Here is a 15,078-nt window from a genome sequence, read left to right as displayed (position 1 = left end):
AGAGTCAGAGAGGCAGGAGGAGAATAAGACTTAGAAGAAGCAGGGAGGACAGCTCGCAGGGAACAGTAGGGCAACAACATGTATCGGCACCTGTGGTCAGCCGGCCAACGCACCCGCCATTGCCGCCAACGCCGCCAACTTCTACTGTTACCGCCAGATTGCCAGCTTCAAAAAGGTCAGCAGTGTGGGATTTTTTTAATGTGTGTGCCTCTGACAAAAGCGTTGTAATTTGCAATGAGTGCAGTCAGAAACTGAGTCTTGGGAAGCTCAACAGCCACATAGGTACAACTTCTATGCGAAGGCACATGAACGGCAAGCACAAAGCACTTTGGGAGCAACACCTCAAAGGCAACAGGCAAACTAAAAGCCACCCTCCTTCTGGTCCAGCATCTTACTGCTCTACCTCTGCTGTCCTTGACCCGTCTGAACCACCCTCCACTCCGCCTTCCACCTTGACCACCAGTTCCCATTCCCAGTCATCTGCCCCCAGCCAAGTTTCTGTGAGGGCCATGTTTGAGCGTAAGAAGCCAATGTCTGCGAGTCACCCCCTTGCCCGGCGTCTGACAGCTGGCTTGTCTGCACTCTTAGCCCGCCAGCTTTTACCATACCAGCTGGTGGACTCTGAGGCCTTCCGCAAATTTGTAGCAATTGGGACACCGCAGTGGAAGGTACCCAGCCGCAATTTTTTTTCAAAAAAGGGAATACCACACCTGTACCACCATGTGCAGAGCCAAGTCACCGCATCTCTGTCACTTAGTGTTGGGCCAAAGGTCCATATGACTACTGACGCATGGTCCTCCAAGCATGGTCAGGGCAGGTATGTCACCTACACTGCCCACTGGGTGAACTTGGTCATGGCTGGGAAGCAGGAAATGTGTGGCTCAACAACGACAGTGGAGTTGGTGTCACCGCCACGGATTGCACGCGGTTCTGCCACCACCTCTACTCCTCCTTCGCTCTCTACCTCGTCTTCTTCCTCTTCTTCGTCCTCTGCTGCTGGGTCCTCCTCCTCCACACCTGTGCACCCCCAGCTCCCCCTAGGCTATTCGACGTGCCAGGTACGCCGTTGTCATGCTGTCTTGGGGATGACGTGCCTGGAAAGCAAAAACCATACCGGATCTGTACTCCTGTCATCTCTGCAGTCACAGGCCGATCGGTGGCTGACCCCACACCAACTGAAGATCGGAAAAGTGGTGTGTGACAATGGAAGCAATCTGTTGGCAGCACTGAGACTGGGCAATTTAACACATGTGCCCTGCATGGCACATGTTCTGAATTTAATAGTACAACGTTTTGTCTCAAAGTACCCAGGATTCCAGGACGTTCTCAGGCAGTCCAGGAAGGTGTCGGCCCATTTCAGACGTTCCTATACAGCCATGGCACGCCTTGCTGACATTCAGCAGCGGTACAACATGCCAGTCAGGCGTTTGATTTGCGACAGCCAGACTCGCTGGAATTCAACGCTCCTCATGTTGGAACGTCTGCTGCAACAACAAAGAGCCGTCAACGAATACCTGTTTGAACTGGGTGGTAGGACTGGATCTGCAGAGCTGGGGATTTTTTTCCCCCGTTACTGGGTGCTTATGCGCGATGCCTGCAGGCTCATGCGCCCTTTTGAAGAGGTTACAAATATGGTCAGTCGCACCGAAGGCACCATCAGCGACCTAATACCCTTTGCTTTCTTCCTGGAGCGTGCCGTGCGACGAGTGACAGATGAGGCTGTAGACCAGCGTGACGAGGAGCAGGAAGCGCACGATTTCTGGTCGGAATCACCAGAACGAACCCAGGCACTTGCTGCAACGCAGGGAGAGGTGTCAGAAGTGGAGTCAGAGGAGGAAGGTGGCTTTGTGGAGGAGGAGGACCAACAGGAGCAGGCTTCCCAGGGGGCAAGTGGTGACCTTTTGGGGACCCCTGGTCTTGTACGTGGCTGGGGGGAGGAGACCGTGGATGATGCAGTCCTTGATAACGAGGAAGCAGAGATGGATACCTCTGCATCCAACCTTGTAAGAATGGGGTCTTTCATGCTGTCATGCCTGTTGAAGGACCCCCGTATCAAGAGGCTTAAGGAGAAGGACCTGTACTGGGTCGCGACTCTACTAGACCCTCGGTACAAGCATAAAGTGGCAGAAATGTTACCAACATACCACAAGTCTGAAAGGATGCTGCATTTACAAACCAGCCTGCAAAACATGTTGTACAATGCTTTTAAGGGTGATGTCACTTCAGGAACTCATCAACATTCCAGGGGCAGAGGTGCCAGTAATCCTGCCACGAGTGCACCTGCAAGGACAAAGCACTTTGGCCACTCTGTAACGTCAGACATGCAAATGTTTTTTGTCCAAGGCAGCGGCAGAACCCTTCTGGATCCACCCTCAAAGAACGCCTCGACCGGCAGGTAGCGGACTACCTGGCATTAACTGCAGATATCGACACTCTGAGGAGCGATGAACCCCTGGACTACTGGGTGCGCAGGCTTGATCTGTGGCCAGAGCTGTCACAATTTGCCATGAACCTCTTGTCTTGCCCCGCCTCAAGTGTCCTCTCAGAAAGGACCTTCAGTGCAGCAGGAGGGATTGTAACTGAGAAGAGAACTCGCCTAGGTCACAAAAGTGTGGATTACCTGACCTTTATTAAAATGAATGAGGGGTGGATCTCGGAGGGTTACTGCACGCCGGAAGACTTGTTCTGAGTTTCTGATTCTGACTCCCCATGCAGCTGTCCTTCTCTGCACGCCTCATGACTCCACATACAGCTGTCCTTTAGCGTCCTCCTCCCTCCACCACCGTTACAAACTAGGGTGCAAACCCTACTGGTTTAATTTGAATCCGGGTAAATCCTGAGTTTTTCTGGCCTCTGTGCTTCAGTGGCTGCGACCAAAAAAAACAGAATATTTTCAGCATTTATATGGCATATTTTTTCTGGCCTCTGTGCTTCAGTGGCTGTGACAAAAAATGAATATTTTCAGCATTCATATGGCATATTGTTTCGGCCTCTGTGCTTCAGTGGCTGCGACAAAAATAAATGAATATTTTCAGCATTTATATGGCATATTTTTTCTGGCCTCTGTGCTTCAGTGGCTGCGACCAAAAAAAAACAGAATATTTTCAGCATTTATATGGCATATTTTTTCTGGCCTCTGTGCTTCAGTGGCTGTGACAAAAAAATGAATATTTTCAGCATTTATATGGCATATTTTTTCTGGCCTCTGTGCTTCAGTGGCTGCGACCAAAAAAAACAGAATATTTTCAGCATTTATATGGCATATTTTTTCTGGCCTCTGTGCTTCAGTGGCTGTGACAAAAAAATGAATATTTTCAGCATTTATATGGCATATTTTTTCTGGCCTCTGTGCTTCAGTGGCTGCGACCAAAAAAACAGAATATTTTCAGCATTTATATGGCATATTTTTTCTGGCCTCTGTGCTTCAGTGGCTGTGACAAAAAAATGAATATTTTCAGCATTTATATGGCATATTTTTTCTGGCCTCTGTGCTTCAGTGGCTGCGACCAAAAAAAACAGAATATTTTCAGCATTTATATGGCATATTTTTTCTGGCCTCTGTGCTTCAGTGGCTGCGACCAAAAAAAACAGAATATTTTCAGCATTTATATGGCATATTTTTTCTGGCCTCTGGTCTTCAGTGGCTGCGACCAAAAAAATTGAATATTTTCAGCATTTATATGGCATATTTTTCCTGGCCTCTGTGCTGCAGTGGCTGCGACAAAAAAAAATTAATATTGTTTGCATTTATATGGCATATTTTTTCTGGCCTCTGTGCTGCAGTGGCTGCGACAAAAAAAAATTAATATTGTTTGCATTTATATGGTATATTTTTTCTGGCCTCTGTGCTGCAGTGACTGCGACAAAAAAAAATTAATATTGTTTGCATTTATACGGCATATTTTTTCTGGCCTCTGTGCTGCAGTGGCTGCGACAAAAAAAATTAATATTGTTTGCATTTACATGGCATATTTTTCTGGCCTCTGTGCTGCAGTGGCTGCCACAAAAAAAATTAATATTTTCAGCATTTATATGGCATATTGTTTCTGGACTTCTGGTTCAGTGGCTGCGACAAAAAAACATAATTTTTCAGGAAAGTACACATGCCTAATTTTTCAGGGTTCTGCAACAGTGACAAAATCGCATCTTTTATGGTCACCGCAGGTGATCAATAAAGTAGACCAAAACTGGGCCCACACTGCAGAATCAGTGTTTTTTGGTTCGCTTCACTGTACATTGAATTACCTCTGCCTGACCGTGCACGTGCGCACAAGCACGGTGACTGCTAAACACACCACTACAGAAATATTGCCACCAAGAGGACGAACATCCTGGAGGTGACAAGCAACTAGTAATTAAAAACTATTATTTGCTCACTTGACGGTATCATTCATTAAAGCTCTTTGCGTCTTTTTGCGTTGCAGTAAGCACCGCGTTTCGTCTTTGCGTGTGAACAGGCTGTAACCTTTACACGACTTGATTGGCATGTAGACGCCGGACGTTTTAAAGCATTTTATTACACAGGTTTAGAAATGTAGTGTGATTTCTGCCCTTTACAGCACAAAACGCAGCGCTGTGTCAACAATGGATTTTTTAGAAACATTTTTGCCCTTGATCCCCCTCTGGCATGGCACTGTCCAGGTCGTTGCACCCTTTAAACAACTTTAAAATCATTTTTCTGGCCAGAAATGTCTTTTCTAGCTTTTAAAATTCGCCTTCCCATTGAAGTCTATGGGGTTCGCGACGTTCGCGAACCGTTCGCATTTTTGACGCAAGTTCGCGAATATGTTCGTGAACTTTTTTTCCGACGTTCGCTACATCCCTAGTTGTTTACCACTTGGGGGTGCCAAATGTTAGGCACCCCAAGTGAATGTTATTTACTTACCTGAAACCCCGGGCCAGTGATCCTATCAGCAGAAAACTGCACTGGCCCGGGTTTATACTAGTGAGCACCACGGAGCAATCCTCTTCCGACTTCTTCTTTCTTCGGGCGGCTGCGCATGTGCATTAGAGTGTCAGGCCTCACCTGTCTAGAGTCCAGATGTGAGGAGACAGGGTCCAGCAGGGGTGTCACAAGCTGTTGCAGGCAATAGTAATAAGAAGGAATAGGCAGAAGAGTAGTCGGAAGGCAGGCCGGGGTCTGTACAGGCGGAGTTCAGTCGTTATCGGGAAGGCAGGCCGGAGTCAGATGCAGGCAGAGTTCAATCGTAAACTGATAAACAGGCTAGGGTCAGATGCAGGCGGAGTTCAGTCGTAAGTCGAGATCCAAAGCCGAAGTCAAAACCAGAATCAAAATAGTTAGGGTTCCAAAAGATACAGGAGCAGGTTTTTATAAACAAACACAGAGCCTTCCCCTGAGCGTCCTTTTAAAGAGGTATTTTGGCGCCAAGCGTAATGACGCCTGCGTCCTGCGTCATCATGCCGCGCACGTTCACCTTAGCGGACGTTTTGACCATTTCGGCTCACGACGTAAGATGACGCACATGCGTCTGCGTCTTGGCGCGCGCGCTTATGCGCGCTGAAACCTCACGTACAGTGAAAAGCTGAACTTTAACTAAAAAGTCGGCTTGTTCATTCTACTGCGCATGAGTATGCCCTGGTAAATTTGAAGAAAGAAGAAGCCGGAAAAGAGGATCAGTCCGTTGTGCTCGCTGGAATAACTCCGGGCCGGTGCAGTTTTCTGCTGATAGGAGCACGTAAGTCAATACATTCACTTGGTAAACGCCTTTCCTTCTCTTTTAATCTCAATTTTTTCAACTTATTAAAAATGGAAAAACCATACATTTTCCATGAGATTTGTGGGAAAAAATTGAAATTCGATTGTTAGCAAATTGGCCCCCTAGAGTCCCAGAAAACCCTATGATTCTTTGGCATTACTGATCCTTTAAAGGACAGACTTGTCTGGATCTTACAGGGTTGCTGTGGGGTGCAGCATTGCTTGTTTATGATGTTCACATGAAGTCATTGCCTATTACCTAATGGAAGCAATTAAAGAGATGATAGGAGTAATTATAAGCATACATTAATGGGTTGGGGACGAATGCCAGGAAGCCAATGAATTCCGTATCAAACTGAGCTGGTTGATTAAATCTTACTCTGCAACAATGTTGACTTTACAATGGCAAGAAGGTTACAGAGTGGATGATTCCAATTTCTACATTCCATAGCAGCTAATCAGGGGGAATCATGTACTGCCCACTTGAAAGCTAAGTGGTTGTTATGAATTGTTACAACGAAACACATTCTGCACCTTTTAACTGCATTTATGGTGTCAATGTAAAGGCAAGAATGGAGAATAAGTGCTACGTGCCTGTTTATACAGTCAACATAACACATCCACTACTTCCATAGCAGGACCTAAATATTAAACATCTATTTATATATATATATATATATGTTGTTCATTTTAACTGGGTAATTCAGTGGTGCAACAATAAATAGGCAAACAGTGAATTCCTGCCTACAGTGCATTTATAGACAGTTTATCATGAACTAGAATCTAAGCAGAAAGCTAAATAGCAAGAAAATTGAAAAAGCTCCTACTGACAGAGGTCTGGATATCAGAGCAATTTAATAACAAAGTATTGGACATCCCATTACCTGTGGTCTGTGGAACCCTGGTGATCCCTGTGTTTAGTGCAGAAGGGGGGTAACGAAACATCACCAAAGAAATACTTTATGATATATATATATATATATATATACATACATATATATATATATATATATATATATATATATATATATATACATATATATATCTCTCCATTTATCGGCACGCACCACTCTATGCAATAATTACCGGGTGCTCACCAAAATCCTCATACTCCACCAGATGAAAGCACTCACGGGTCAGTCATATGAGTACAAGTAGCAAAACTTTATTCCAACAACCACATATCTACGCGTTTCGATCCTGATGACGATCCAGTGGGATCGAAACGCATAGATATGTGGTTGTTGGAATAAAGTTTTGCTACTTGTACTCATATGACTGACCCGTGAGTGCTTTGAGTGCTTTCATCTGGTGGAGTATACATATATATATATATATATACATATATATATATATATATATATATATATATATATATATATATATATATATATATAAAATATGGAATACTTATTTAACTCCTCTCCTGTGGATCAGTATAAATAGGGTCTAGAGAAGGTTTGAAGGTGATGGATTTTTCCCATTGCTATTTTAAACCTAAGCTTATCATATTGCCTTGTAAATAAATGTATATTCTTTGGCATTTAAGCCTCTCATGGCCAGTGTTGTTGACCCCTTTGGATGTTATTGTCCTTACAGCACAGAAAATGACATACATTTAGGAACCATTATATTTTTACTAGACTTGCTGAAGGCCAAATGCACTGGCTACTGGGTGCAGTTTACTATCCAAGCACAACATTGCCTATTTTGGACACACAATTTGAACCAGTAACACTAGGGGGCACATTTACTATGGGTCGAATATCGAGGGATATTTGACCGTCTAAGTAAAATCCTTCAACTTCGAATATTGAAGTCGAAGGATTTACTGCATTTCATTTGTTCGATCGATCGAAGGAAAAAACGATTAGAAGGATTTTAATCCATCGATCAAACGATTTTCCTTTGATCCCAAATTGACAGGAAAGCCTATTGGGACCTTCCCCATAGGCTAACATTGATGTTCGGTAGGTTTTAGTTGGCGAAGTAGGGGGTCGAAGTTTTTTTTAAAGAGACAGTACTTTGACTATCTAATGGTCAAATAGTCGAATGATTTTTAGTTTGAATCGTTCAATTCGAAGTCGAAGTCGTAGTCGAAGGTCGAAGTAGCCAATTTGATGGTCGAAGTAGCCAAAAAAAACATTTGAAATTCAAAGTATTTTTTTTTCTATTCCTTCACTCCAGCTAAGTAAATGTGCCCCATAGTGCACTTTGAAAATGTGTCACCATTTCTAGAAATTATAATATTTTTAAGGTGACCAATGTTAGCTGAGTTTTCTGATATTTGGCCAATTATCCTTCAACATCAATGGTTGTGGCTAAAATACACTGATCTGACCAAATGGCCCTGAGCTTTCACTGGTCAATCCAAAATTTTTGGTTTGGCTGATCTGCTCATATGTGAATAAACCAAACTCTACATCAATAGGAACAACAAACTTGTGCTTAAATCATGCTCAAATAGTCATATTGACACATAGCACCACAAACGATGCAAGCTCAAAGCCAAAACCATTTAGAGGAATTGCATCTGATTAGTCAAAATGCCCATGCATGAAACAGGCACAGTTGCACCAGAGGCAACTAACCCTGACAGTAGCAACTACAATCGAATTATGGGGGGGTGCTGTATTATTGGTAGAAAAAACAGAGTGAATTGCAAATCCAAAATTGTACTTTGCACAATGAACTTGCATTTGTAAATAAGCCCTTGTATATTTGGTGACCAACATCTTACAAAATGGTGCCAGCTCAATGTTTATAACAATATTAAGGATTTAGCAACTGTGCTTATATAGTTTTTATGAAATGTTAGATAAGAAGTATACGGGCAGCCTTATTTATTTGAAGGTGCACAGCCACAAACTGATGGGGAAGACACATGAATATCTGGTATGTTAGAAAGGAAAAATGCCATTGGCACATCCATAAAGAAGGGTCCCCTCTGTTAATGTAAAATAGTCTAATAGCTGAAAATTACCCAGTGATATACAAGAATTTGCAACGTTACAAGAACTTTTTACAACATATTACCAGGCATGCTCATCTGACATTCAACATAAATGCCTGCATGATGCCAACATACTCAATATTTGTGCATTTTTCTTTATGCTCCTTTATGCTTCACCCAAGGCAGTTCTTTGATGCACTTTTCTTCTGTAATTCTTAGGTCAGTGGGGTAAGTAAAGGTAATTCACGCGTTCGGGAGCAGAGAGTACTTGTCATGGTCATCGCGATGGTCGTTTGCTTCTTGCTGTGCTGGCTGCCCTATGGGGTAATGGCATTGGTCGCAACGTTTGGAAAACCAGGCATCATTTCCCCTTCTGCAAGTATCATCCCGTCCGTGCTGGCAAAGAGCAGTACCGTGTATAACCCCATTATCTACATCTTCCTAAACAAGCAGGTAAGTCACTGACATACACAACGTAAGAACTTTTCTACTGTAAAATATATAATAACATTTATAATAAGGACACACACACTATGGCTATTTTCCAGTAAAGTGCTGGAGCTGCTGGTGATGGAAGGAAAATATGATGTGATTGGTGTGGCCGAAACATGGCTGAATGAGTCGCATGACTGGGCAGTAAATATCAGTGGCTATACTTTGTTTCGGAGGGACAGAGGCAATAGAAAAGGAGGAGGGGTATGTCTGTATGTTAGGCAGGATTTAAAAGCTCATATAAAGGAGGAGGTTGTGTTAGAAAATGAGGGGCCAGAAGTCGTATGGGTGGAGTTCTTCACCAATTGTAAAGAATCCAGCAAATTAATTATAGGAGTATGCTATAGACCCTCTAATGTAAGTGAGGAGGAAGAGACAAAGCTCCTAATGCAAATAGAAAAGGCTGCTAGTTTAGGTAAAGTAATGATAATGGGGGATTTTAATTGCCCAGATATTGACTGGAGCAACGGTACTGCTAGATCAGTTAATGGGAACAAGTTTATAAACTTATTGCACGACAATTTTTTAGCACAGGTTGTTGAGGAGCCTACCAGAAAAAATGCTATTCTTGATTTAGTGATCTCAAATGACCCAGAACTTATAGCAAATGTGCAAGTCATTGAACTCCTGGGTAATAGTGACCATAATGTTATATCCTTTAATGTCTGGTGCAAAAAACAAAAATATACTGGGGCAACAAAAACCATGAATTTTGCCAAAGCTAATTTTAGTGCCTTGAGGGCTGCCCTACAGAGCATTGATTGGGGCATTAGGTTTTCAGCTAAAAACACAGAACAGAAATGGTTGTCCTTTAAAATGATATTAAATCATTACTGTTCTCAATTTATTCCCTTAAGGACTAAACGTAGAAGCTCTAAGAATCATCCTGAGTGGCTTAATACAGAGGTAAAGATGTTAATGGGAAAGAAGAGAAAGGCATTTAAAACTACAAATCTGTAGGGACAGAAGCTGCATTTAATGAATATAAACACTGTAATAAATGTTGTAAATCAGCAATCCGGAAGGCTAAGAAAAGAAATGAAGAGTTAATTGCGGTGGAGGTGAAAACTAACCCTAAAAAGTTTTTTAAATATATTAATAGTAAAAAGATGCAGGTTGAGAGTGTTGCTCCATTAAATAATGGTACCAGTATGGTTGTAACAGATACAGATAAGGCAAATGTGTTAAATCAGTTATTTTCTTCAGTGTATACAATAGAGGAGTCTGGGTTCACAGGCTCACTTAATAACTGCACGAATGGTTCAGCTCAATCTAGTCAGTGGCTGACTCAGGATATGATTCAAAAAGCTTTAATACAAATTAATGTAAACAAGGCTCCAGGGCCTGATGGCATACACCCCCGGGTTCTAAGAGAGCTTAGTTCAGTTTTAGACCAGCCCTTATTTCTGATTTTCTCAGATTCACTGTCATCTGGTATGGTGCCTATGGATTGAAGAAAATCTGATGTTATTCCAATATTTAAAAAGGGATTACGATCTCAGCCTGGCAATTATAGGCCAGTAAGCTTGACATCTGTGGTGGGCAAATTATTTGAAGGCTTGTTAAGGGATCACATTCAAAATTTTGTCCTAATGAATGGCATTATGAGCAACAATCAGCATGGCTTTATGAAGGATAGGTCATGTCAGACGAATTTGATTGCATTTTATGATGTGGTAAGTAAGATTCTGGATAGTGGGGGGGCAGTAGATGTGATCTATTTGGATTTTGCCAAAGCGTTTGATACTGTGCCCCACAAACGACTGCTTTCTAAACTAAGGTCTGTTGGGCTTAATGAAGTCGTTTGCACATGGATAGGAAACTGGCTACAGGATCGGGTACAGAGGGTGGTTGTTAATGGGACATTCTCTACTTGGAGTAAGGTTCTTAGTGGGGTCCCCCAGGGCTCAGTATTGGGTCCACTTTTATTTAACTTGTTCATTAATGACTTAGGGGAGGGTGTTGTAAGTAATGTATCAGTGTTTGCAGATGACACAAAACTATCCAGCCCAATTCATTCCATCCAGGATGTGGCATCCTTGCAACAGGATCTTGACAAACTGGCAATCTGGGCAGCTAAGTGGCAAATGAGATTCAATGTTGATAAATGTAAAGTCATGCACCTGGGATGTAAAAATATCCAAGCCACTTATACCCTTAATGGGACTGCACTAGGCAAATCCATTATGGAAAAGGACCTTGGAGTCCTTGTAGATGATAAACTTGGCTGTAGCAAGCAATGCCAGTCAGCAGCATCAAGGGCAAATAAGGTCTTGAGCTGTATTAAAAGGGGCATAGAGTCACGGGAGGAGGGGGTCATTCTTCCACTTTATAGAGCACTTGTAAGGCCCCATCTAGAATATGCCGTACAGTTTTGGTCTCCATCTCTCAAACAGGACATTATTGTATTAGAGAGGGTACAGAGAAGGGCAACTAAGCTGGTAAAAGGTATTGAAAATCTTAGCTATGAGGAAAGACTGGCCAAATTGGGGATGTTCACGCTGGAGAAGAGGCGCTTAAGGGGTGATATGATGACTATGTATAAATATATAAGGGGATCATATAACAATCTCTCTAATGCTTTATTTACCAGTAGGTCTTTCCAGCTGACACGAGGTCACCCATTCCGATTAGAAGAAAAGAGGTTCCGCCTAAATATTCGGAAGGGGTTTTTTACAGTGAGAGCTGTGAAGATGTGGAATTCTCTCCCTGAATCAGTTGTACTGGCTGATACATTAGATAGCTTTAAGAAGGGGTTGGATGGCTTTTTAGCAAGTGAGGGAATACAGGGTTATGGGAAATAGCTCATAGTCCAAGTTGATCCAGGGACTAGTCCGATTGCCATTTTGGAGTCAGGAAGGAATTTTTCCCCCTCTAAGGCAAATTGGAGAGGCTTCAGATGGGTTTTTTTTGCCTTCCTCTGGATCAACTGGCAGATAGGTAGTTAATAAAAAAAAAAAAAAAACTCGATGGACATGTGTCTTTTTTCAACCTTACTTACTATGTTACTATGTTACTATGTTACTATGTTACTATGTTACTATGTTACTATGTGACAATGATATCCAGTTACAAAGTACACACATAAAACATAAATGTTTGCTACTCTTATGACTCTCCTCTCATTTCCCACATCAGAGTTTATTCGGCAGTGAATTCTTAGGGGACTGTTTAGTTCCAAGAATCGTGCAAATTGTTGGAGGATATAGATTGTGATTAACCACAAGATACTAGGCTTTTGTTTGCTTGATGTTTTTATGTGTCTCTTTTGGATCAATGTGCATGGGCATATGTATTGAAAATGATAGGCAGGAGTCTTTTTAATGCAACCAGAATATAGTAGTTATCTGTATACAGAAAACTCTATTATCCATGTAGAGACCCCTGCTCTCTTATATAGATCAGCTAAACACATCTCACCTTTGCCTCCGCTTCAAGGCAGTAAGTTTCAAACAGCTGTTGCTCAAGAGACATATGGCCTGCTGCCACCAATGTCCTCTGCTTTCAGCTAAATGTCCTAAGCATCTCTCTCATGCCCACTTAATCTGCCTTTAAATGATTATCTCATTGCCTGGCCTGCTATTTCCAACACTCCTGGGGGAATTTTATTTATAGTGTTAGAGGCGGGAGATGTTAGTTAGGAGTTGATTATAGGACAGCAAAGAATTGCATTGTAGCCTTTAACCTTAAGCCAATTTCCCCCACACTTTTCCACCAACTATTGCTTTCACCTGTACACTTTAATAATTCATATAAATCATTTGTCCGCTAGACTAAAAAGGACTTCTGGAACACAATCCACATACGGAGTTTGTTTCTTGCTACTTACCCTATTATTCTCCATATCCAGTTGTTTATACATTCTCTGTAGTATCCAGTTGTTTATGGTGTATTTATGGTAAAGGTACGGGATCTGTTATCTAGAATGCTTGGGACCTGGTGTTTTCCATATAACAGATCTTTCTGTAATTTGGATCACCACACCTTTAAGGGGTGGTTTGAACCCTAGCATCTGGATTGCAGAAATTGCAAACTGGAGAACTGCTGAATAAAACGCTAAATTACTCAAAAACCACAAATAATAAAAAATTATTCGGCAGGCGCGAATTCGCGGCAAATTCCCGCGATTCACCGATGGCGAATAAATTAGTGTAACCACCACGAAAATTCGGCCGGCAATTTTGCCAAAAACGGACGCCGTCGTCCATAAAAAATGGACGCTGGCATCAAAAACAAGACGCTCGTGCCATTTTGCGAATTTTTCACCGATTCGCAAATTTTTCGGCAAAGCGAAACGCCCCAAATTCGCCCATCACTAAATAAACCCAATTGTTTTGCCTTCAATTGGAATTTATTATGTCATAATTAGAATCAAATACAAGGTACCATTTCAATACTAAAGAGAAAAAGGAAATCATTTTGAAACATTAGAATTATGTGGATAAAATAGAGTCTATGGGAGACAGCCTTTGCTAATTTGGAACTTAAAACGGATCCCATACATACCTATATTTTCTTCTCTTATTCCAACACCAAAGCACAGTTGGTTTCACCACTCTCTAAATAAAAACTTTAGCTCCTAAAATCCCCCAGCCAGCTAAGAAATACACACAGGGACAATCTTTACCTAGGAATAATGGATAGTGTTTTTCATTGTTAATATCATAGATACAGGCCAAGTATGCACAGCTATAATAACTTCTGATAGATGTAATCCGCTGATCGTTGCCTTCAATCCAAGCTCCAAATTACGGAATGGTTGTCTCCCATAGACTCCATTTTATCCATATAATCCAGATTTTTAAAGATGATTTCATTTTTCTCTGTAATAATAAAACAGTAACTTGTACTTGATCCCAACTAAGATATAATCAATCCTTATTGGAAGCAAAACCAGCCTATTGGGTTTATTTAATGTTTAAATGAATTTCTAGTAGACTTAAGGCATGAAGACCCAAATTATGGAAAGATCCATTATCCGGAAAAACCAAGATCCCAAGCATTCTGGATAACAGGTCCCATACCTGTACTGCATAGGTAGTAGTGAATGGCACTAAAAGGTGCAAACTACCTTCTTTACAAAATACTTATGTAAAATCCACATCTTTTTATAGAATTCTCACCTTGTTATTGTGCGTAATACCATGGGGCACATTTACCTAGGGTCGAATATCGAGGGTTAATTAACCCTCGATATTCGACCGTCTAAGTAAAATCCTTCGACTTCGAATATCGAAGTCAAAGGATTTACCGCTATTCCTACGATCGAACGATCGAAGGAATAATCGTCGATTGAACTATTAAATCCTTCGAATCGAATGATTCAAAGGATTTTAATCCATCGATCGAAGGATATTCCTTCGATCAGAAAATTGTTAGGAAGCCTATGGGGACCTTCCCCATAGGCTAACATTGGCCTTGGTAGGTTTTAGGTGGCAAACTAGGGGGTCGAAGAATTTTTTAAAGAGACAGTACTTCGACTATCGACTATGGAATGGTTGAATAGTCGAACGATTTTTAGTTCGAATCGTTCTATTTGAAGTTGAAGGTCGTAGTCGAAGAATTTTTTAAAGAGACAGTACTTCGACTATCGACTATGGAATGGTTGAATAGTCGAACGATTTTTAGTTCGAATCGTTCTATTTGAAGTTGAAGGTCGTAGTCGAAGGTCGAAGTAGCCCATTCAATGGTCGAAGTAGCCATATTCGACTATTCGAAATTTGAACAATTTTTCCTCTATTCCTTCACTCGAGCTTAGTAAATGGGCCCCCATGTATTTTGTCACTATTATGATGATATTGCATTATGTTAAACTATGTCATGGAATTACATTTATTTCAGGATTCAGGTGGAGGTTCAAGCCCAATTTTTTCTATGAATTGTTATGAATCAATCCTGTGATCGCTGATTGTAATGT

At 41.7% G+C, this 15,078-nt stretch overlaps 1 protein-coding gene across 1 annotated transcript in view; it reads left to right on the top strand.

Moving 5' to 3' along the window:
* The window catches only part of tmtops.2.L (multiple tissue opsin, gene 2 L homeolog), a 90,484-nt gene that overhangs the window by 42,578 nt on the left and 32,828 nt on the right, over nucleotides 1-15,078 (top strand). The window contains exon 4 of the mRNA XM_018262347.2: nucleotides 8,889-9,122. Within this exon, the coding sequence (XP_018117836.2) occupies nucleotides 8,889-9,122 (234 nt within the window). The remainder of the gene's footprint in view (nucleotides 1-8,888; nucleotides 9,123-15,078) is intronic.

The sequence above is a fragment of the Xenopus laevis genome, chromosome 5L (genome assembly GCF_017654675.1).
Source record: "Xenopus laevis strain J_2021 chromosome 5L, Xenopus_laevis_v10.1, whole genome shotgun sequence".
Classification (NCBI taxonomy): domain Eukaryota; kingdom Metazoa; phylum Chordata; class Amphibia; order Anura; family Pipidae; genus Xenopus; species Xenopus laevis.
Note: the sequence above shows the minus strand (reverse complement) of the source record. Positions and strands in the feature narration are given on the sequence as shown.